Raw genomic sequence first — 23,231 nt, forward strand, 5'->3', positions numbered from 1 at the left:
TGTACATTTCGACCGACCCCTAAGAGGCGATCAGACTCATCGTGCACAGTAACATGCACACAATGCGATTTTTGTGATGGAAAGTCCGGTTAATATAATAGCTTGTATCGACGTTTACATGCTTTGCAAGAAGAACCACTTCCCTAATAATCCTGTTTACATGGACACATCTGAAATCAGGCTACTGACTTTTGATGAATGCAGATAATCGCCAATCCAAATAAACGTTCTACCACAGTGACCATATTTTTACGAAGACCATTTGATTCTGAGTTCGTACATATAAAGTGTGTATGTGAAAACTATTTATAAGATGCACACATTCAGTTTTTCCGAACTCACTTCACTTTCGCATACAGTGGGAAACTTGCGCTACCCGCTGTTGGCACATGCGCAGATTAAATACACCGCTGGAACCCCGATTAAACTGTTTACATGTCCTAATAATTAGAAAGATTTCTCAGAAAACCAGGTGTTTCAATTATTAGTGTGCATGTAAATGTACTCATTGACTTCTATATAAAAAGGTCTGAGTGCTTTGATAGTGAAATGGCCAGTTCATTTGCAAGGATTTTTCCTAACACCACTTATTTGCATCACATGGCATGCTCCATTTAGCTCGTACCACAAACTAACAAGGGTCCACGAAGATGCACGTTTGGGACTTTGTTTAGGATTGAAAAACATGTTTGTAGGCTTTAATCAATTAATCAACTATTTAGATCTGACAAAAAAAGGATAGAGAACATGTTGGATCAATATGGGAAGACCACTGAGTCAATCTTTACTTCATTGGCTGTTTTAACGTGTCCACTCAGTGAAGCGTGAAACGTAACATTAAAATCCCCTGCTTGCTTTGCTTTATGTACCACAGTTAAAGGGATAAAGATGAATGTAGCCTAGTTGTATAAATATGCTTTAGGTTGTTCTATTGGTTCACATGTGCTTCCACTTGTTTTGATGGCTAATAATAGATTATACTGAGCTGGGTCTATTTCTCTTTCAGTCCAACTGTGGAGTTGGTGATAAGTGACATGGAGTTGAAATATTTCTGTATATTTTTTTTTTACGTTCCGTAGTCTGTCTATATATTTTGTGGGGGGAAAATGGTCATAATTTTGTTCTAACTATTTACAAAAATGGTACAATCTACATGGTTCAGTAACTGGAACATCAACTGTAAAATGCATAAACTTCACATGGACAACCTCAACCCTATATCTCTAAATATCAAATAGAACATAAAAAATGATGTTCAATAAAGACGTTGAATAAATTCAACATATTTAAAGACAACATGTTATTTAGGCATTTGTGTGTGTGTATCTGCATGGCAAGAACAATGGCCAGTATAAGACCATAATAATCAAAACACAAATCAGTCAGAAGGTTGAGGCTTTCAATCAAAGTACAAACAATGTTCCTAGATCTTCCATTAATTGATTTAGGACCCTGCGGAAAACCCACGTCGTCTGAACTTGATAAAGAGACAAGAGGAGGGGGTTCTGTTTTTTTTTTACGTCAGCTGAATTTGATTATTTTGAACGGGTCAAGATGGCGGAGGAGAGCGGGTTGAAGCATCGGCATCACGCTCAGCAAAATAGCGAAAACAGCACTTTCGACGAAGGTATTGTTTATCCTTAGTTTGTCAATTATATCTAAACATAAATATAATTAGGTTTTGTGGGATTGACGATAATAATCCCTGTTTCATTCTAAGCTAACGTTATGGACGAGGGAATGTTATCGAGTTCCAGTGCAGAGCATCCATCCCATTATTCGTTTCCTACTCAACATACCTTTTCAATTTTGGGAAGAAAATGTTGAATTAAAATTTACGTCTTGATTGGGTGGGTGTGACTGAAACTAAATATTATGACAACCCAAATGTTTCAGTCCACAAAGTCAAAGCCTACCTAGTTGGGAATAATAAATTAGTACTACACAATAAACTGGGTACTGACTGTTCCTTTTTGTAATGCTAACTAGCTAATTTATCTGTCTGACATTGTTGTCTTGCTTGTTTTAGTAAATCCAGATAATCTTCGTTTTTTCGCCATCTAGCGAACTACCAGTATGCCTTGCCTCATTAGCCAACACTGGTACCGTATGTGAAGGCATGATCCACCTTATGTCAAAGCTAATGGTAATCTTCAAGTGTCAATGTCATTGTTCGATAGCTATTGGTAGCTAGCTAGCGTGAGTTTGTAAACGTTTTAGACTGCTAGCTAGCTAGTATTATTGGCTAACGTTCGTTTTAAATGAATGATCTGACTAAGTACATGATGACATGAATGACATGTGTTTTGTGTAACTAGCTAGCTATTTTAGTTGGCTAGCTATCTAACCAATTAGAGTTTTGTTAGAAGGTAACGTTAACGCGGCCAAGGAACCTATGCTCTAACGTTAGTCTACTGCAAACATAATAGCTAACTAGTTAGTAGCCTTGCTTACTTGGAATTAATTTGGCCAGCTAGACGTTAGTTAGCTGCTGTAGTAGCTGGTCTTATCTACTCTCTTACACAACCCCTCAAAAGGATTAGCTAGCTAGTTTGCCTAGGCATTTGACCATCAATGTTGGAATACTGTGCATACTCTGTGCATACTTGATACCTTAGCTTGCCAACTACTATATCAGTAACTGTTTCAATACTGACTGCATGGAAGTAGGCCATTGCACTTGAACTGCTTCCACTAAGCCCTAGAGATCAAGTTTGTTTACTTGCAGTATTTGTTCCTGTAACCTTACCTAGCCCTGCTGCATTGATGCACAAGTCTAGGGTTATCTCACATGGTGTGTTTTTGAACATTGACCTCGTCAGTCATACTACGGGATTACATAGTGGGTTGTAGGAATGGCTTGAGTTGAGGGGGATGTGAGCTTGAGCTCATGTTTTAAATGGATACTCTGGGATTTTGGTAATGAGGCCCTTTATCTACTTCCGCAGAATCCGATGAACTTGTGGATACCATTTTTGTGTACAGCACAAAGAAGTTAGAGGTAGTTTTGTGAGCCAATGCTAACCAGCATTGGCTACAGATACCCATAGACTTCCAGTCAATGCGCTAATGTTAGCAACTTCCTTCAAACTAATATAAAATTACATTAAAATATATGGTATCCACAAGTTTATCTGACTCTGGGGAAGTAGATAAAGGGCCTCGTTGCTGAAATCCTGAAGTATTCCTTTAAGTTGGTTCTGCTAATTTGGACATCATTTGGAGTTCTTGAAATGAGGCAAGGTCAGAGGTGTAGGAATTAAAACTTCTTGGAATTGTTAGGAATAAAAATGTTCCCATACAAGGAGAGAACTGCGTATGACCATCCATCCAAGCATGGGAGATTAAGAGGATGGCAAATTTGTAAAAGGAAAGCTATTATTGGGATCTTTTGCCTCCGTCTAAGAAGTAGGCTAAGCCTTGTCCGGAGCTCGAGCCAGGATGGACCATAGGGCAGGAGCCCATCTCCTGTTTCTAAAGTGTGAGGCTACTGTCTGGCTATCCAATTAAATGTTTTTCCTATCCAATTTTCTCCCCATTTCCACCCTTAAGACCTAGGCCAAGCTTTTGCACCTCTTGGCTAACATTTTATGTGCTAGCTTAGTTGGAGTAGCCATTTAGCATAGCTTGCTCTCGCAACCAACATACCTCCCCTGCAGTAATGACAAACTGAGTATGCTTTAATTTGTGCTTAGACTGCCTACTGAACTAGCAATAAATTGAGTACCAGTGAGTCCAGGTATCATCCTATCATCTGTTAAACAGCTGTCTCAGTGAACAACTGCTGACGCAAGAGATCTCTGGCTCTAGGATGGTGACTAGGATCAGCTTCCCCTCTCACAATCCTGACCTTAACGATTAGTAAGAAAAATATCAAACTGACCCGAGAGCAATGTCTATGTGCAACTTCAGCCTACACTGATATCTGCGCATGCATCTGAACAGTGCTGATAAGTGAGCAAGAGAACATTGGCCTAAGTGAACAACATGGCAGGGCCTAGGTTATAAAAAGCCTAGGTTAGCTCCATTTGACCTATGGCATGATTTTAACAGATTAACGTTCCTACCCCATTGACGCTTACATTTAAAATGGGTAAGGTTAGTGTTTAGGGATGTCCCAAGAATCCCGCATAGCACTAACCTATTAAGAATGGCTGATTCCTCTAGAGTCTAGACTGTAGGCAGGGAGGCATGCCAGCACGTCTGAAATGCCATTGAACTCTAGCCTCGATTATTTTTTTTATTTCTGATGTCATGCAGGTTATAGATCACATCTTGCCCAATATCTTGCTTCATATTCATGGCATTTGAGTATCGATTTCTCAGATTTGTCACGACCGCTGTTCACTATTCACGCAGCAGCCTAGAGTTTACTGCCGCCACTGTATCCCTCCTGTAATTTTTCCCCACCTTGACAACTCTTTCTGGTGTTGATGCTTTTTGATTGATGCCCTTTGGGTAAAGGGCTTGATGAGGTACGCTTCTGAGGCTCAAAAAACAGTCCCCACTCTACACTAGGGCTGTTATGATTCACTGATGGGGATCGGTCCCAATTCAAATGTTTAAGCTAAGACTGCATCGGTCCCAAACACATACAAATGTAGCACGCATCGGTCAGAAAATCATTTTGAAACGTTACGAATCACCGATTCACTTTTTGCTGCACATATTACTTGTATACCTCCCGAATAGACCATGTTTTGTGACAACCGATGCGTCCTCTCCTTCAGTATCGAACTAAGCATGTTAACTGTTGAGTCATTGATCGAAAAGTCATTTTGCATGCCAAACAACCCCAGGGAGTATCAGTAGCCTAGTCAAACTGTGCCCAGTTTTGCGGTAGGCGGCATGTTACTGATCATGCACATCTTCAGATTTTAAATGCTGAAATGGCTTGTGCAATGTTAGGCTTTATTAGTGACAACCTATGTAAGTTGCTAGGTTATTGTTATCTATGCTCTGTTGAAAATGTTTTTTTCCCGAAATAAAAGTAAGCTACTGTAGACAACTCTAATCTGCTATAGTAGTTGAACGGTGCTTAACTTTTTTATTTATTTTTCCCGATTGTTCAGGTTCACTATCAGCAATAGTTTTGGTGGTTTTGCGTTAGACAATCAGTGTATAAGGTCATTTTTAGATATACAGGGTAAGGTTGACAATTTCATAACTAAGACAGTCATCATTTTGCGAGGGAAACTGCATGGCCAAAGTAGGAGAAAAGAAGCTCACTAAACTTCCAAACGGTCAAAACCATTTGATTTTGAGATGGGGTGAAATCCAAAGTTGTGCTATATATTCTTTGGCTATGTCATAGCTCATTTGTAAATGTTAAATATTCATACATGACTAGCTAAAACACTTAATCTGCAAAAATGACAAGTTAATTAGTGGGGGGTGATTTCAGAGTGGAGCAACGAAAAACTGGCTAAATTGCTGCAATCTGATAGTGGTAGATGCCTAATCTCCTTTATGGCTCTGATCAGGTGCCTACATGGTTCATACTCCATAATTAAGCAATAAACCCTGAGGTGTGGTATATTGCCAATATACCACGGCTAAGGGCTGTTCTTATGCACAACGCAATACAGAGTGACTGGACACCGCCGCTGTGGTATATTGGCCATATACCGCAAACCCCTGAGGTATTTTACTGTTATTATGAACTGGTTACCATCTTAATCAGTAAAACAAAATGTTTTGTCATACCCGTGGTATACGGTCTTATATACCATGGCTTTCAGCCAAACAAAATTCAGGGTTCAAACCACCCAGTTTATAATTCACGACACAAACACGCCATAGACCTACATCATTTATACACACGTCAGCTCACAGATTCAGCTCATGAGCTCCATCAGCAGCGTATTTTCTTTCTTTTTTTAAGAATGGAAAATTTGTTCATGCAACATCGATTGCATCCATTACCTCTTTTTTTTTTTCTTCGACAAATCAAACCGAATCGCACCGAATCATTTCAAACTTAAACGTCTCGTTCTTGTATCATATCGGATCCTTTGTATCTAAAGTCAGCAAAAAAATACATATCCCTTTTTCAGGACCCTGTCTTTCAAAGATAATTCATAAAAATCCAAATAACTTCACAGATCTTCGTTGTAAAGGGTTTAAACACTGTTTCCCATGCTTGTTCAATGAACCATAAACAATTATCATACACCTGTGAAACGGTTGTTAAGACACTAACAGTTTACAGACGGTAGGCAATTAAGGTCACAGTTATGAAAACTTAGGACACAAAAGAGGCCTTTGTACTGACTCTGAAAAGCACCAATATAAAGATGCCCAGGGTCCCTGCTCATCTGTGTGAATGGGCATTAGGAATTCTGCAAGGAGGCATGAGGACTGCAGATATGGCCAGGGCAATAAATTGCAATGTCCGTACTGTGAGACGCCTAAGACTGCACTACAGGGAGACAGGACGGACAGCTGATCGTCCTCACAGTGGCAGACCACGTGTATCAACACCTGCACAGGATCGGTACATCCGAACATCACACCTGTGGGACAGGAACAGGATGGCAACAACTGCCCGTGTTACACCAGGAACGCACATTCCCTCCATCGGTGCTCAGACTGTCCGTAGTAGGCTGAGAGCGGCTGGACTGAGGGCTTGTAGGCCTGTTGTAAGGCAGGTCCTCACCAGACATCACCGGCAACAATGTCGCCTATGGGCACAAACCCACCGTCGCTGGACCAGACAGGACTGGCAAAAAGTGCTCTACACTGACGAGTCTCGGGTTTGTCTCATCAGGGGTGATGGTCGGATTTGCGTTTATCGTCGAAGCAATGAGCGTTACACCGAGGCCTGTACTCTGGAGCGGGATCGACGTGAAAGGTCCGTCATGGTCTGGGGCGGTGTGTCACAGGTGCCGATACAGTATGTATTGCGATTTTATTGCAACATATTGGTTCCCTATTTAAAAAGATAGAGAACAAGCTACGAAGGAAGAATACTGGATTTTTGGTGCAAGTACAGCCAAATATTGCAGTATTATTTTTGCGCTATCAAAGCAATATGATGGTTTGTCAAAATGAATGTCCCTAACTATAGATTTTTTTTCTTGCCCCAGTCACTACTTAATGCACGCATGACTCCTTTCTATGGACACTGAAATTACGATTGGTTTCTCTGAATTGCCCTGTGAAAGCCTAACACTAAGATCGTATTTTATAACTTGGCAATAGAACAAGCTATCAAATTATGTCCACCTGAACCAAATTGTGATTTATTATGAGCCGTTTTTGGATCGCATAAACAACTAATTGTGTGATGGTGGGGATGCTGGCGTTGTTCCCAACAAAACCAGTGTGCTTGCTGTAGTTCCTCAACGGCACCGCTAGGAGACCTCAAAAAGCATCTTATAGAGGTATTTGAGTCACTCGCACCCATCCTCTTGGCTTGGTCCCCTGACGTTTGGCATGATAACATGTTGGTATATGAGCAAAGCGCCCTAAATAATGCAGCAAGTCTTCCTGAGCCATGAACTCGCTCTCATCCTCGTCAGATTGTTCATCACTTGCTCCTCCCAGCAGCATTGGCTTCCAGCTGCTAATTTGGCCAAAGGAGCTTCTATCCTCTTCACTTCTATCCTCATAGGCTGTTTGTTCTACTGTTAGAACCAATGGGTTCACCAGTTTTATGAAAAACTGGGTCGGTTTTATGAAAAACTGGGTCGAATCAATCTTAAATCTCCTTCCCTTCCCTCTGCTAACCCTTTTTCAGTCCAACTCCCCTTGTAATCTGAAAGCCATATTGCCCAGCCAGATATGGTGTAGGCCTAAACCCATTCAGTCCTTTCAGGACTCTGAAGGTGGAGTAGCCCGGGACGGAGGCTAGTGATTACGCTTTCAAGTTTGTAATGCAGCCTAGCCACATTTACATTTACATTTAAGTCATTTAGCAGACGCTCTTATCCAGAGCGACTTACAAATTGGTGCCAAATGGAGACATTGTGAATGGTCATCCTCTGGCTGTTACTCTAGATTATGGTTCCATGAGGGGCTGCAGTGTGTGGGCTTTTGTTCCATTCCAGCTTTAACAGTGCGTTTAGCTAGTGCTGGCTAGAACAAAGACCTGCACACACTTTGAACCCTCCAAGGCCGTGGATGCCCAATCCGGTACTGCACTAGGTTTAGGCCTATGCCTCTACGGACATTTTCCGGCCACAGGATTCGCCGTTGAACATGCATTTTAGTACAAGTTTAGGTTTGTCTAGGAGTTGTCCGGAGGTTTACCCGCTGTGCCCTAGTCTGAAACTTGTATTTAGTTTAACACTCTAATAGATGCACATTGAGGTGCCCAATCAAGCACCCTTATTGCCCATATTAAGTCCTATAAGACAGAAGGCTGATTATTTATACGAAGGGTTCGGTCATGGTGGTCAAACCCCCCCCCCCCCCCCCCCATGGGTCATCATGGTCAGTCAAGGCCATGGCTATGACGAACAGTTGCTTGTTGTGTAGATGTCTATCAAGTTATTCAATTAGCATAGCAATTAGCACAAGACCCCTTAAATGTCGCGCTCGTGTTGTGCTGGTCTAGTCTGACATGACGGGGCTTTATTTGTCTTGCGTTCTGACTGGCCGGTGATTACTGCAGTGTCGTCTACTGTAATGTGACGAGGGTGGCTGCGTGTGCCCCTCATTATGGTCCCCCCCCCCCAATGGGCTGACTGTCCTTGGGAGAAGCCCTCGGACTTTATTCATGAAAGAATTTGGCCGGGGAGGCCGACTGATGTAACGCTGGCAGGGCTGCACAGTCTGCCTGCTAGGTGTGTGTGTGTGTGTGCACGTGTTTTTGTTCTAACCGCTCTAACCACTGTTTGTTTCTTATCCCGTCGCAAACTGCAAACTTGGCAGCCCAGGTCCTGCCACTTTGTTTCCTGTTGTGCACCTCAGTGAGCGTATGGTACACACAGTATTCTTTCAGCTGTTTCACCCAATGAGCAGCTCAACTATTCAGAGAATATCAGCATATATTGTAGTTGTTCATTGAATTGCATCCATAAAAGGTTAATGGTTGTCATTTAGGCCTACTCATGGTTACTGCTCTCCTATCGTTTGACTTGAATGTTGTTGCTTTGGCATACTGACGTGTCTGAAGTCAAGAACCTTTGACATCAAAGCTTGTGACTTATGACTGGGACCCATTATTGATATGACTGCAGTCTGCTGTTTCTGATGTTTGAAGGGTCGGTCCCCACATATAAAATTATTTTCATCTCTTTCAAGGACCTTATTGGTGTGATCAGAGCGGGTGTCTCTCAGACACAGACTACTGGTGTAAACCACACCGTAGAAAAACAGGAAGCCGAAAGGGAACCAGACACACCAACTTGCTGCTAGCTAACAGTCAACATTTAGAAAACAAAAGAATCTTTGACATCCCGGCATCTTGATCGGGTTCACTGCAGAGTGCCTTTATGATATTTCTAAATGGATATTATAGTTCCAAGATTTGGCCTTGTTCCATTAACCCAAGGTTTAGACTAGATAGGTTTAACATGGCTACATATTAGTCTTAGCATCGTTGAGTGGAAAACGATGGCGTAATGGGTTAATATGCCCCCAAAACTAAGTGAAAGTAACACAGTTGAATTTATATTGTGGGTGAACTAGTTGGCATATGCAGGTATCTGTGTATAATATCCACTTTATATCTAACCGGTAACCACTTTCAGGTTTGAAATTGTTAACCAACTCTGATTTGGGGGGGGGGTTGACCTTCTCTTTAAGTTCTAAATTGAGGACCTTCCCTTTAATGATTCTAAACATCTCTCCCAGGTGAGCATGGGGTGGAGGATGTGCCTCATAAGGTGAGCCCAGAGGAAGAGAAGGCCCTGTTGTCGGAGGAAGAGGCGTTGTCGGCCAGGCCGGTACAGATCGTTGTGGCTCACGAGGACGACCACGCCTTTGAGCTCGACGAGGCGGCCCTGGAGCGCATCCTGCTGCAGGAGCATGTGCGCGACCTCAACGTGGTGGTGGTGTCGGTGGCCGGGGCCTTCCGCAAGGGCAAGTCCTTCCTGCTGGACTTCATGCTGCGCTTCATGTACAACCAGGTGAGGCTATACACAGGCGTTCCTTGTACAGGCTATATGTACAATCAGGGCCTAAAATGAACTCCACCAGCCAGTGTTAAAATATTATTTTTTACTCAAATTACACCAACAAAACCCAGTAAAATAGATGTGCATGCTTTGTAATCTTTCTAAAACGACAAATGTATTACTAGTAATGTGGTACATTATTTAATTGAATGTTTGTGACCCTGAGTCTTTCACAGGTTACCTTGGTAATGCGACTGTTTCTGCCTGTGAGATTGAGTCGGACTAGTAGCTGCGTTGTCTTGTCTTCCCTGGCAATTGAAACAAACATTTGAAAAGGTTGCGAACAAAACAATGTAAATAGCCCCAAAAACACACGGACAATGTCTCACGTCAATGGACTTTCATTCCAAGCACAGCCCCCCAGCCAGGCAGTGTTACAGCACTAGTTGGGATAGGCTATAGGATTCGTAGCTCTGACTTTTGCGATTCATTTACCAGCTACGAAACGGGTTTGAAAACGGAAATATGCTACTGCAGCATTTATCTATAAATGTGACATTTTTTGATTCACATATGAGTGCAATGCTCGTACCGGAGCCCTGACCACCTGCCAACGAGACTGGTGAAATTGATATCTCACCCGGCAAAATCTACCTTCAGGTGGCCAGTGTTCATTTTAGGCCCTGTGTACAACAAGGTGAGGCTAGATGAAAGCTGGTCATACTATACATGTGAAGGTAGGTGAAGCTACACACCGGCCGATCTGTATAACAAGGGCTTTTATACATGACTTACAACCAGGAGAGGGAACACACAGGCTTATGTAGTATATGTACATATACTACAAGAGAGACCACATAGGCATACATGTAGAATTAGTTGTATTTTTTATTTAGGACACTTCCTGGGGTCCAGCTAACATTAAGGCATATACAATTTAAAAACACTTAAGTGGCCACATGCGTGTTAGTGTGCAGCCTATACGGACAACACACATGCTCTGACCCACCAGGTATGGAAATACACAGGAAAGCAATGCAAACACTGGCTCTCAACCCGCCAGTCTGGAACATAGTAGAATATGCGGCAGGGTTCAACATTAACCTGTGTTTCTTTTGTTTTTTGAGACCACGTAACCTCATGCTTTTGGCTAAGTAGATAGACGTCAGTCGATTTCCAAGTAGAAAATCACGTGGCAGCCAGTAGACTTCTGGTCTACTTGCCCCGACCCGGAGAAATTGATGTCAAAGCCCTGTGAGAACAGTAGCGCGGCTCATGTCACATGTCTGGTGAACTTAATGTGGGTCTGAGTGCTTTGTGACCTGTGGGATTTCGCCGCATTGACAAGCTATTTTCTGCAGCTGCGCTGTGAAATGATCCAGTAGCACTTATTGAAAAGTTTGCCCGTGTTGGGCTACTTGGCAGTGCTTTGGGACATCTGCTAACATGAGTGTCCTTTGAACAAGTAGGACATTCAGGACACTCCATTGGCCCTGTTAGAACATTTTACAAGGATGGACTTCAAACAAACTTGTTAGATGAAATCACAAAACTAACCAGAGATGATAGTTATCTTGAGTTGGGAAACATTGTCCTCATACTTTTCATTGTCCTCAAACTGTTAAGAGCTGCGAGGAATTCATTCATGCCATTCATCGGACGCTTAGAGTAAACTTATCAGGATTTCTGCCACAACTGGCTAAACCCTTGTCGGATAATTACCCTTCGCTGTTCATAACTTGTTTAGGGGGATGACCATAATCCATTTGAGCTGTGGTTAAAGCTGATTTTTGGGCAGCACAATGGTTGGGACTGTGGCCTGCTTTTGCAAGAACTCTGCCCTTTATTCCGGGCATAAAGGCTGCTTTTGTGTGTGGCCCTCAGTTTGAGCAGGGATCGCCATCAATATGCATCTCAAGTATGCTAACAGGAGGGTCTGGGTTAGGGGAGTTAAATAAGTAAAAATACTTATCCCTTAGACACTTAATGCATATTTGTAATACATCTGATGGGTATATGCAGGTACTGTAGTATTTCTTGCCCTCTAATAGGCTTGACCATATTGCTCGCTTATACCTTTCAGGTTTACATGAATTGTCTAGGGGAAATGGCTAGAGGTTGTTTCTGAGCAAGGCCTGAGAGGACTGCTTCAGCCAACAAGAGTTGTGGCACTGTAGCTACATGGCTCATATGATCTTCAATCTCCTGCTTTGTCCTCTTTGTCCTTTCAGACATCCTGCTCCTGGCTGGGTGGGCACGAGGAGCCACTGACGGGCTTCACCTGGCGGGGGGGCTGCGAGAGGGAGACCACGGGCATCCTGGCCTGGAGCGACGTGTTTGTGGTGGACAAGCCCGACGGGAGCAAGGTAAATACAAAGTCGATTGTCCCTTGGATGGGCGCACATTTTCTCCCAACTAATGTTGAATTGTTTTTAAGACATTGCTCTCCAAAAGCAAAGTTTCTGATATTTTCAGACCACTAAAACGATCAAGATGAGTCCATATCAAACGGCTTGATTTTGGAGTGCAATGTCCCTTTTTAAAGACACGATTTCAAATTTCCAGTTGTCCATTGGTTATTTCAACTGATTTAATACCCCTTGATTGGTGAAGAATATAACTTTGTAATTGATTTATCCTTTCTCTGAAAGGTTGCTGTTCTTCTAATCGACACGCAGGGGGCTTTCGACAGCCAATCAACCATCAAAGATTGTGCGACGCTGTTTGCGTTGAGCACCATGACTAGCTCTGTACAGGTATGACGCTCCCCCTCAGTGTTGTGTACCCTTTATATTAAGGTATTCACTATCGTAGGGAACTGGGTGACTATAGGCTGTTTGGACGAGGAATGCCACTCTTGCTATACCCCTTTTGCCAGTAAGTATCAGGATTGAGGAATTGAAAAATTAGACCATTTCCCGAGACTTGCGTGCATGTTAAATAGACAGTTTATGAAGTTGTGTTGTCATGTGCTAGTTCTAGACTGACTACCCGACTTTCCTCCTCCCCATACCAACTTTTCTATTCATGCAAAACATTGATTGAAAGTGTGATCTCTGGACTTTAGTACAGGTTATTGATGTTTTGATGATTTGTCACCCGTGTTAGGTTTACAACTTGTCTCAGAATGTGCAAGAAGATGACCTTCAACATCTCCAGGTGTGTGTGTGTGTGTGCACGCGCGCGTGTTTGGATTGTTTTGGATGGGGGACTTGCAATCTTCAACACTGCTTTGGCCATGAGCTTTGGACATTGAGCTCCACGAACAGATGCTGTAACTTGAAAAGGATCTTGACTTTGATGTTATATCATAGTCCTCCAAGGGGAAATGTCTACATGATATTCCTTTGATTATCAACCATGCATTTGGAACTATTGTACTTAGTGGGTCATAAGTAGAGCACTTGTATGGAAGTGTATAGCTGCTTCCTCCCTTAAAGATACACAATGGATGTTTTTAATTGCTAAATGAACTTCAAATTGACTTAAAATGTGACTACAGGGGACCCCTTTTGGCTCGAGCACCCCTAGAAGCAAAATATATATATATATATATATATATATATATATATATATATATATATATATAGCCTCTCTAAATCCTACTCAACAGAAGGCTCTTAAATGAGGCGTGTTATTGACATCACTGTCCTATTAGACGGCAAGTCAGCTGCAAGACTTCTCGTTGTTATTAATAGATTGTTTGACTGACTGTTGACCTTTTCGACGAGGACGTGGAGTGTTACTCTGACTTTTGTTTTTCCCTACCTAGCTCTTTACCGAATATGGAAGGCTGGCCTTGGAAGAGATCTATGAGAAACCCTTTCAGGTATTGTCACATTTTTCTGCTGCCTTTCCTGAATGAATGGCCTGCGACGCATTGCTCGTTGGATAATAATGAAGAGGAGATTTAAGTAATTGTGATGCCGCTGATAGGCATCTCTAGTCTTATTTCAATATGGCTGCCATTACTTGACACTTTGTGAAAAGTATCCTATAGTATCCTATAGTATCTTGTTTAATATTTATTCCTTAATTGCCTTCCACAACAGACTTTAATGTTTCTTATAAGAGACTGGAGCTACCCTTACGAGCATCCCTATGGCTTGGACGGAGGGAAGAGTTTCCTGGAGAAGAGATTACAAGTATGTGTTTTTTCACTTGCTCCATTTGTTTTAAGATAATCTTGAGTTTTCACTTCTCTGACATTTCAGGAACTAAAGCACTTATACACATTCTAAATTATGCATCCACTGTTCAAACAGCCAGTCTTGCCAACTCCTAGGCTGTACAGCACATGGAAAAGAAAAGCTGCACACTTGGGTTCTGAAGGAATAAATGTAATGGATGCCAACACTCCGACAGCTACACTGCCTTCATCGGGGTTTTGGCACAAACCGATCTGAGGCGGGGCTGTTTCAAACAAATATTTGTCCAGCCATTTACTTGAATAAACAAGGGTCTCTCCACTGTGTGCAGGTGAAACAGAACCAGCACGAGGAGCTGCAGAATGTCAGGAAGCACATCCACTCCTGCTTCTCTAACATCGGCTGCTTCCTCCTGCCCCACCCCGGTCTCAAGGTGGCCACCAACCCCAACTTTGATGGCAGGCTCACAGGTACGCTATAGGAGAAGGTTGCTCTATTACCCTTGTGGAAAGATTGCACACCTATCTCCGAGAGCATGAACAGTGCCATTGAGGGCTGTCTCTATTTTAATATAGTCAATTTCCTCTTCTACTTCAGAGTGTGTTGACAGTTCATGGCGCTGCCCATGCTAAAACAGGCTTTAGTCAAAGTACCCCTTAGCCAACTCTGTCAATTCCAAATAAACCAGCCCCTACCCCAAGGCACTCCTGTAGGTCTGAAGCGATTGGATAGGTCTAAGCACTATGGTCAGATTTCTACCAAGCCAATCAGAAGGTAAGGTGAAGCAATTACCATAATGCTATATGTATCCAATCATCTCATCCAGGTGTGCCTAGGGAACATGGTTCACTGTAGACTTGCATTCTTGGATTTTAGCAGAAAAGTGCTACATAAATGCAATCTATTACAATACAAAGGTAATCTTTCAAAGTTATAACGTGTTGGCCTTTATAGTTGCATTTAAGGTCAGATGACGGTAGGTCAATTTTTCACTGGGAATTTAAGGGAAATGTCAACAGACCTTTTTTAATAAAGAAATGCATTTCCCACTTGTCTCTCCCTCTAGATATTGATGAAGATTTCAAGACTGAGCTAGTCAACCTCGTGCCAATCTTGTTGTCCCCGAAGAACTTGGTGGAGAAAGAAATTGGAGGATCCAAAGTGACGTGCCGAGACCTTGTACAGTATTTCAAAGTAAGTCGATCGTTTCAAACATTCCGTCTGAGCTTATACCTTGCCATCATTAGCCGGGCGTCCACCCAGTGCCCTGAACTTAGTCGCTGTCACTAGCCGGCTACCACCTGGTTCCTCAACCCTGCACCTTCGAGGATGCTGCCCCGTGTACATAGACATGGAACCACTGGTCACTTTAATGTTTACAAACTGTTTTTATATGTCTATACTGTATCGTAGTCAATGCCACTTTGACACTGCTCGTTCTAATATTTATCTCTCAATTCCGTTCTTTCACGTTGAGATTTGTGTGCAGTTTGATACTACTGCACTGTTGGCGCTAGGAACACAAGCATTTCGCTACACCCGCAATAACATCTGCTAAATATGTGACCAATAAAATATGATTTACGATATACCTCTCCTTTTTATATACCTTTTTTCCTCCTATACCTTTTCTCTTTAATACCTTTTCTTCTGAAAAAATGTTGTTTTTCTTTTTCCGGCACAGGCATACATGAAAATATACCAAGGGGAGGAGCTACCTCATCCCAAGTCAATGTTACAGGTAGTTAACTCTCCAGATGGTCAATGATGCATTCCCCTAACAAATAGCTGGATTGTGTTACAAAATGGAATAGAATAGTTTGATACTGGTGTAAAGCTGGGAGGTACTGCCTGAATTTGTCCAATTAAAAGCTCGTTTCGTTCCCTCTGTTGCAAAATGTTCTTGTAAATACAACCCTGAAGCATGCTCGTGTTTTCACTTGTCGTTGACCAAATGTATTGTGTAGCCTGAACATTCGTTACGTCCCAAAGCCTTTTAGACCGTTTATGTTACTTGGTCAATGACAGATTAGCAAACAACGTATGCTTTTACTCATGGGCGTGGGGAGGTGTGCCCCTTTCTGACCAGTATTTGTCTGTTTAGAGGGCCCTTTGGGCTCGAGCACCCCCAGAGGCGTGTTCCATATAAACACGTATTCCATATAGCCTCTTTAAAACTTGAGTAGAATTTCATGTATACCGTTGATGCACCAAATGAAGCTAATTTCAGGACGGCTGCGTTTTCCCCTCTGCTTTCTTCCACTGTCACCTAGGCAACAGCAGAAGCCAACAACATGGCAGCGGTTGCAGGAGCAAAAGACATTTACAACAAAGGCATGGAGCAGGTAATTGAACAGTTACTTTCAGTTTTAAGCGTCCAATTTAGCGTCTGACTAATAAAAGCAGTCGAAGCGTTTACATCTGTGCAGATGAGTTGTGGCATGTTACCAGCTACATTATACTCAAGATTGATTCAGTTGTAAAGCTTTTTTTGTTGTCCATTTAACCAACTAATATCTTAATTAGACGGGTCTAAATAAACTCTGTAAATAGCTCTGTTTTTGCTCTCAGCAAAGTCCTAGCGCCTACATCGAGATATGTGATGACTCCTTGTAGATCTGAAAGGATTTTGTTGATTTAATCCCGTGTGTAGCACCACTTTGTAGTCTGGTGTGCTAGATGTTCACATTTACATTTTCTTCTGTATTGCTCTATACTGAACAAAAATATAAACGCAACATGCAACATTTTCAATGATTTTACGGAGTTAGTTTATTAAGGTAATCGGTTCATTTAAATAAATTCTTTAGGCCCTACTCTGTGGATTTCACATGACTGCGCAGGGGCGCAGCCATGGGTGGGCCTGGGAGCTAGGCACTGCCAATCAGAATTAGTTTTTCCCTACAAGGGCTTTATTACAGACAGAAATACTCCTCAGTTTCATCAGCTGTTAGGGTGGCTGGTCTCAGACGATCCCACAGGTGAGGAAGCCGGATGTGGAGGTCCTGGGCTGGCGTGGTTACGCGTCGTCTGCGATTGTGGGGCTTGACCGTACTGCCAAATTCTCTAAAACGACACGAGGCTGCTTATGGTAGAGAAATAAACATGACATTCTCTGATAACAGCTCTGGTGGACATTCCTGCAGTCAGCATGCCAATTGCACGCTACCTAAAACTTGAGACATCGTGGCACTGTTGTGACACAACTGCACAGTTTAGTGGCCTTGTATTGTTCCCAACACAAGTTGCACCTGTGTAATGATCATGCTGTTTAATCAGCTTCTTGATATGCCACACCTGTCAGGTGGATGGATTATCTTGGTAATGGAGAACTGCTCACTAACAGGGATGTAAACAAATTTGAGTGAAATAAGCTTTGTATGGAACATTTCTTGAATCTTTTATTTCAGCTCATGTAACCAACACTTTACCTGTTGTGTTTTATATATTTTGTTCAGTATAGTTGTGTTTTATATTTTGTTCAGTATAGTTCTCCCAGATCTGAGGGGCAAAGAGATGTCTAGACTTAGAGGCTAGGGGTTGATTTGCGATCGGAAATAAAATTATTGCATCTGTCAGATGCCCAGCCCATATGGGCTTATAAGACACTGAATATTCAATAAGTAAATGAGTTGCAGTATGTATGTCCCTCATAGCGAACTCCCCTTTCTCCCAGGTGTGCGGAGGCGACAAGCCCTACATGGCCCCCGATCAACTGGAGCGCGGGCACGCGAACCTGCGGCAGGTGGCGGTCAACCACTTCCGCTCGGTCAAGAAAATGGGCGGCGAGGACTTCTGCCGGTGCTACCAGGAGCAGCTTGAAGCAGAGCTGGATGAGGCCTTCACGAACTTCATCAAGCACAACGATGGCAAGAACATCTTCTACGCGGCACGCACGCCAGCCACGCTCTTCGCCGTCATGTTCGCCATGTACGTGGCGTCGCTGGTCACGGGCTTTCTGGGTATCAACACAGTGGCCATGGTGTGTAATCTCATTATGGGCGTGGCACTGGCTGCCCTCTGCCTATGGGCCTATGTGAAGTATTCCGGCGAGTTCCGCGAGGTGGGCAGCGTCATCGACCAGGTGGCCGAGACCCTGTGGGAGCAGGTGGGTGATCTGGGAGTGGAGGTTGGGGGGGGGGGGGGGGGGGGAATGCCTGCGGCACGTCTCTTGATCAGACTATTATGCATGTCCTGTTTCTCTTTTGCTTGGGCTCTTTCACTCCTATTTCTACGCCTCTCATCTCCCTTTTAATGTATACCTCATTTTTTTCCTGCTCCCTTTCGCTCTTCTCCTTTCTACCCCCTCACTCTCTTCCCTTTTCTTTCCCTGTCTCACCCCGTGTCCCCCCCCTCCTGCTTACGCTTTCACAGAGTGTTTGCTCCCAACCTCTTTCTCCTGTTCTTTTCCTAACATCTGGATGTGACTGAATGTGATTCCCCAAAACACCTCTTTTCTCTCTCAAACCAGAATTTCCTTATCAGCCCAAAATGTGGTTCCTTATCTGCCTTTGTCTCTCTGGTTGAACCCTGATTCTTTACCCTTTCTCCAGAAGTGTGTACCCGCCACTTAAAATAAATGTATTAGTGTAAGCGTTGCCTGAAGGGAGTTTCAACCATTGTTAAATCTGAGGTAGGGTGCAAGTGCACACTTTGGTAGAAGGGTAGGGAATTTGGACGCCTCCCACTACTATCCCCACTAATTAATATTCCATCTTTTCTTTTTACTTTGTGCTTGGCACAGAGGACTCCACGAAAGGTGAGGTGGTCGGAGGGTTTAAAGGCTCCATCTTTTGTCATTTTGGAGGCAAAAATACGTCACTACTAATGTCATTAACACGGCCACAATACTTCCCTTGCCTTGTTTTCAGATATTTTCCAAACTCTTTGAGGTGGCGAGGAGTCGAGTCCCGTTGGATTCCTTGATAACGTCCCATAGAACGAGACTGGCCTCCAACAACAATGTCAAGAAGAAAAACTAGCACCTGCCGCGTTTCCCCCCCCTTCGCTTGGTTTCCAGTGTCCATTTTTAGGACTATATATAAATGTTTTCTTTTTTGATAGCTCATGGTCCCCATGCCATGCTGGTTTAGACTTTAAAAACTGAATTTTATACCTGGTTCTCACCACAAATGTAGAATACAGGTTGGCACTTTCATGTTTGATTTGTTTCCTCATTACATGTTGAGGGGATTGTGGGATTACGGGTGGGTAGGGTGACATTGGGTGCTTAAGTTTTATCACGTGTGTGCATGATTAGCTGCCACGGTTTCCATTTTTGGTATGGATGAATGTACTAACGAACAAATTAAGCTTGCTTTCCTTGCTCCTTTCTCTCCACCTCCGGTTGGTTTTATTCTCCTTCTCCCCCCCCTTCCTTTCATCTGACGTCACCCCCCTCTCCTCCTTTTGTCTTTCCCACCACTCTTGTCTCTCTCCCCAGGTGTTGAAGCCTCTGGGCGATCACTATATGGAGGATAACATTAGGCTGAGTGTGGTCAACAGTCTCTGCTTTTCTGAGCGAGCGGGTGTCGCAACACAACAAGTTAGAGGAAATGAGTGACCGACGTCCGCGTCCCACACTAACATTGCCAACCTGCCCGTATAACCTAAGTTTACAGCTTTACCCTCTGTAATTGGTCGTAGCCGCTCGTCACTTAACTCGGGCACCCAATGAGAAGGCGGCATTACGAGCGGTTGGCAGTGCGGTGAAGGATGAGCCCGCCTCTTTTTCCTTGATCAGACTGCTGATTGGATGTCTTGTGAGATCCACCCCCCCCATGGAAACGGATTATTGTTATAGTGACAGGACATTTTGTGGCAGTTTATTTAAGTGGGACGTTTTTCAGCTCAGTAGTTTGTGGTTGTCTGGGACTGGCAGCGTTTAGAGGTCTGTTTAAACCACAATTTACTCGTCTTCTCTGTAAGAGCTTTCTCGTTTTCCTTCCCACTTGTCCGAGTGAATGGATATCAATCAATGTAAGAACAACCACTGCTCTATTTCACGAACACTTGTCGTTGCTGTTTTGAGACACTACAGTTACACACCGATCGAGGTATAGCTAGTTGTAGCCTGCTTATCAGTTCAGCATCACCCTCCCCTCACATCTCTCAACCAGTTGCTCTTAAGATGAATCATTTGGTATATTTCTATTCTAGTATTAGACTTGTTGTTCTATTGCAATTATTCCCTCCAGACCATTACCACCAATGTGCTGTTTTGTACAGTTTTTTTTGTTACTCATCCAAAATGGGGCATGTATACGAAATATACATATATAAATACGTTTTCTATACCTTTTTTGTAGCTGGAAGAACAATGGTTTTGTGGTAGGCCACTGTGCAGTTTACTGTATTTAAATGAATGATTTTGTGATTTGTGTATGTCCCAATAAATTATTTTTTTATACACATTTGTAAAGTAATCTACATTGAGCGCTGCAATTCCACCGCTGCTGACAAATGTTTGTTAACTTAATTTGTCTTCTGTTGCAGTTTAAAAGTTATTTCGTTAATTTATTTTTCAATATGAGATTAAAACAATACCACAGTATATGAAGTAATGCTTGCTTGGTCCGTTTGTACAGACCGAGGGCCTCCCGTACACATTCAGCAGTGTTGGGGTAGTGAACTACATGTAGTTCAACTAGTAATTTAACTACATTTTGCAGTAGCTGAACTAAATTCAATTCTTTAGTGTTTTAAGAACTTTTTTTGCTAATTACTGGAAGTACACTTTCTTTTGCAAAAAGGAAATAAAATATGGGTGAAGTATATGGGTGAAGTATATGGGTGAAGTTGCCCCGTGTGGCTCAGTTGGTAGAGCATGGCGCTTGCAACGCCAGGGTTGTGGGTTCGATTCCCACGGGGGGCCAGTACAAAAAAAGTATGAATGTATGTACTTGTAAGTCGCTCTGGATAAGAGCGTCTGCTAAATGACTTAAATGTAAATGTAGGTGATTAACTTTTTTGACATCAGATCTGCCTATTCTAATTTGAAACAGTTTTAATAGCCTAAATTCCAGAATGACTCGTTCTTGCAATGTGTAGAAATGTCAGATTTAGATCATTTATCAAGCAGTAGTTTGGATGTAGTGAACTACTTTTTCCAGAACTTTAATTTTCTTAATGGTAGCTTAACTACTCCCAGTGTGAAGTAATTGGTAGCTTGGGAAACTATATATATTCAGAGTAGCTTCCACAACACTGACATTCAGGCTGTACAATTGAGCGATGCATTTGACAATGGTTGGAATAACTGATGTGCAATGTTCACACAGCCATTGGTGTCTTCACAACACCTATACATTTTGTGCAGTAACTCCGTTGTATCACAACAGTTGTATGCACAGGAGGCTAGTGGGCGGAGCTATAGAAGGATGTGCTCATTGTAAGGGCTGGAAGGGTGTCCAGTGTGGTTTCCATATGTTTGTGTTCGATACTGTTCTATTCCATTCCAGCCATTACAATGTGCCCATCCTATAGCTCATCCCACCAGCCTCAATTGGTTGTATGTCATCTTGTATGCAAGAATGTTGACCCAGGGATGGGTACAATTTGGGATATTAAATTGTCTTTAATTGTGGCTTCATGGTGTACAGTGAGGAAGTTGATAATCGGCTCTAACTCCTCTAGCTTCACAATCAGATGGGGTGCAGGCCAGACAGCAGCCTGTTTGCCAGCCTGCCAGCTTAGTAGAGTCTACCACTTGCACAGTCTGTGTAGTTAGCTCAGCTATTCCCATTGAGACCGTGTCTGCCTCGATCCAGGTTGGGCAAAACTAAACATGGCGGTGTTTTGCTTGAGCAATCTCACTGGAATAAAGACCTACTCCAATCCTGTCATTATTGAAAGAGATTGTGATATCTCACAATAGGGCTACTTCATGTTAGATCCCTCACTTCCAAGGCAGTCATAGTCGAAAAACTAATCACTGATCAAAACCTTGATGTGCTTGACCTGACTGAAACATTTCTAAACCTGATGAATTTACTGTGTTAAATGAGGCCTCTCCTCCTGGTTACACTTGTGACCATGTCCCACAAAGGCAGAGGTGTTGCTAACATTTATGACAGAAAATTATAGCTACTGTATACAGTGTTCCTCACGGAGTTCTCTGAATTCCTATCGGACCTTGTAGTCATGGCAGATAATAGTCACATTTCTGGTGACTTCAATATTCATATGAAAAAGTCTACAGACCCACTCCAAAAAGCTTTCGGAGCCATCATCGACTCAGTGGGTTTTGTCCAATATTTCTCTGGACCTACGCATTGCCACATTCATACCCTGGATTTAGTTTTGTCCTGTGGATCGAAATGTTTTTATAATCCTGGACTATCGGACCACCATTTTATTATGTTTGCAATCGCAACAAATAAGCTGCTCAGACCCCAAACAAGGATTATCCAAAGCTGTGCTATACATTCTCAGACAACCCAAAGATTCATAGATGTCCTTCGACTCCCTCCACCTACCCAAGGACGTTGGATTACAGAAATCGGTTAACCATCTAACTGAGGATCTAAATTTAACCTTGCGTAATACCCTCGACGCAGTCTCCACCTAAAAACAAAAAATGGCCTCCCGGGTGGCGCAGTTCTAGCTGTGCCACTAGAGAACCTGGTTCGAGTCCAGGCTCTGTCGCAGCCGGCCGCGACCGGGAAACCCATGGGCGGCGCACAATTGGCTCAGCATCGTCCAGGTTAGGGGATATTCCTGTTCCATTGCACACTAGCGACTCCTGTGGCGGGCCGAGCGCAATGCATGCAGACACTGTCGCCAGGTGTACAGTGCTTCCTCCGACACATTGGTGCTTCTGGGTTAAGCGGGTGTTGTGTCAAGAAGCAGTATGGCTTGGCTGGGTTGTGTTTCAGAGGACGCACGGCTCTCGACCTTCGCCTCTCCCGAGTCCATACGGAAGTTGCAGCGATGGGACAGGACTGTAACTACCACTTGGATACCACTAAATTGGGTAAAATAATACATAAAATAAAACGTTTGTCACAAGAAATTAGCT

General features: G+C 43.0%; 1 protein-coding gene across 1 annotated transcript; it reads left to right on the forward strand.

Moving 5' to 3' along the window:
* Window positions 1-1,517: 1,517 nt before the first annotated feature.
* LOC129839157 (atlastin-2-like) lies at window positions 1,518-20,771 on the forward strand. Its single transcript, XM_055906439.1, is given in 14 exon segments — window positions 1,518-1,627; window positions 9,802-10,076; window positions 12,296-12,430; window positions 12,716-12,820; window positions 13,173-13,223; window positions 13,837-13,893; window positions 14,117-14,209; window positions 14,544-14,682; window positions 15,279-15,406; window positions 15,897-15,953; window positions 16,486-16,557; window positions 17,889-18,320; window positions 19,656-19,714; window positions 19,716-20,771. Coding segments are annotated over 14 exon segments (1,809 nt in total). The 5' UTR covers window positions 1,518-1,554; the 3' UTR covers window positions 19,849-20,771.
* The last annotated feature ends 2,460 nt before the right edge of the window (window positions 20,772-23,231 follow it).

This window comes from Salvelinus fontinalis, chromosome 40 (assembly GCF_029448725.1).
Source record: "Salvelinus fontinalis isolate EN_2023a chromosome 40, ASM2944872v1, whole genome shotgun sequence".
NCBI classification, from domain to species: domain Eukaryota; kingdom Metazoa; phylum Chordata; class Actinopteri; order Salmoniformes; family Salmonidae; genus Salvelinus; species Salvelinus fontinalis.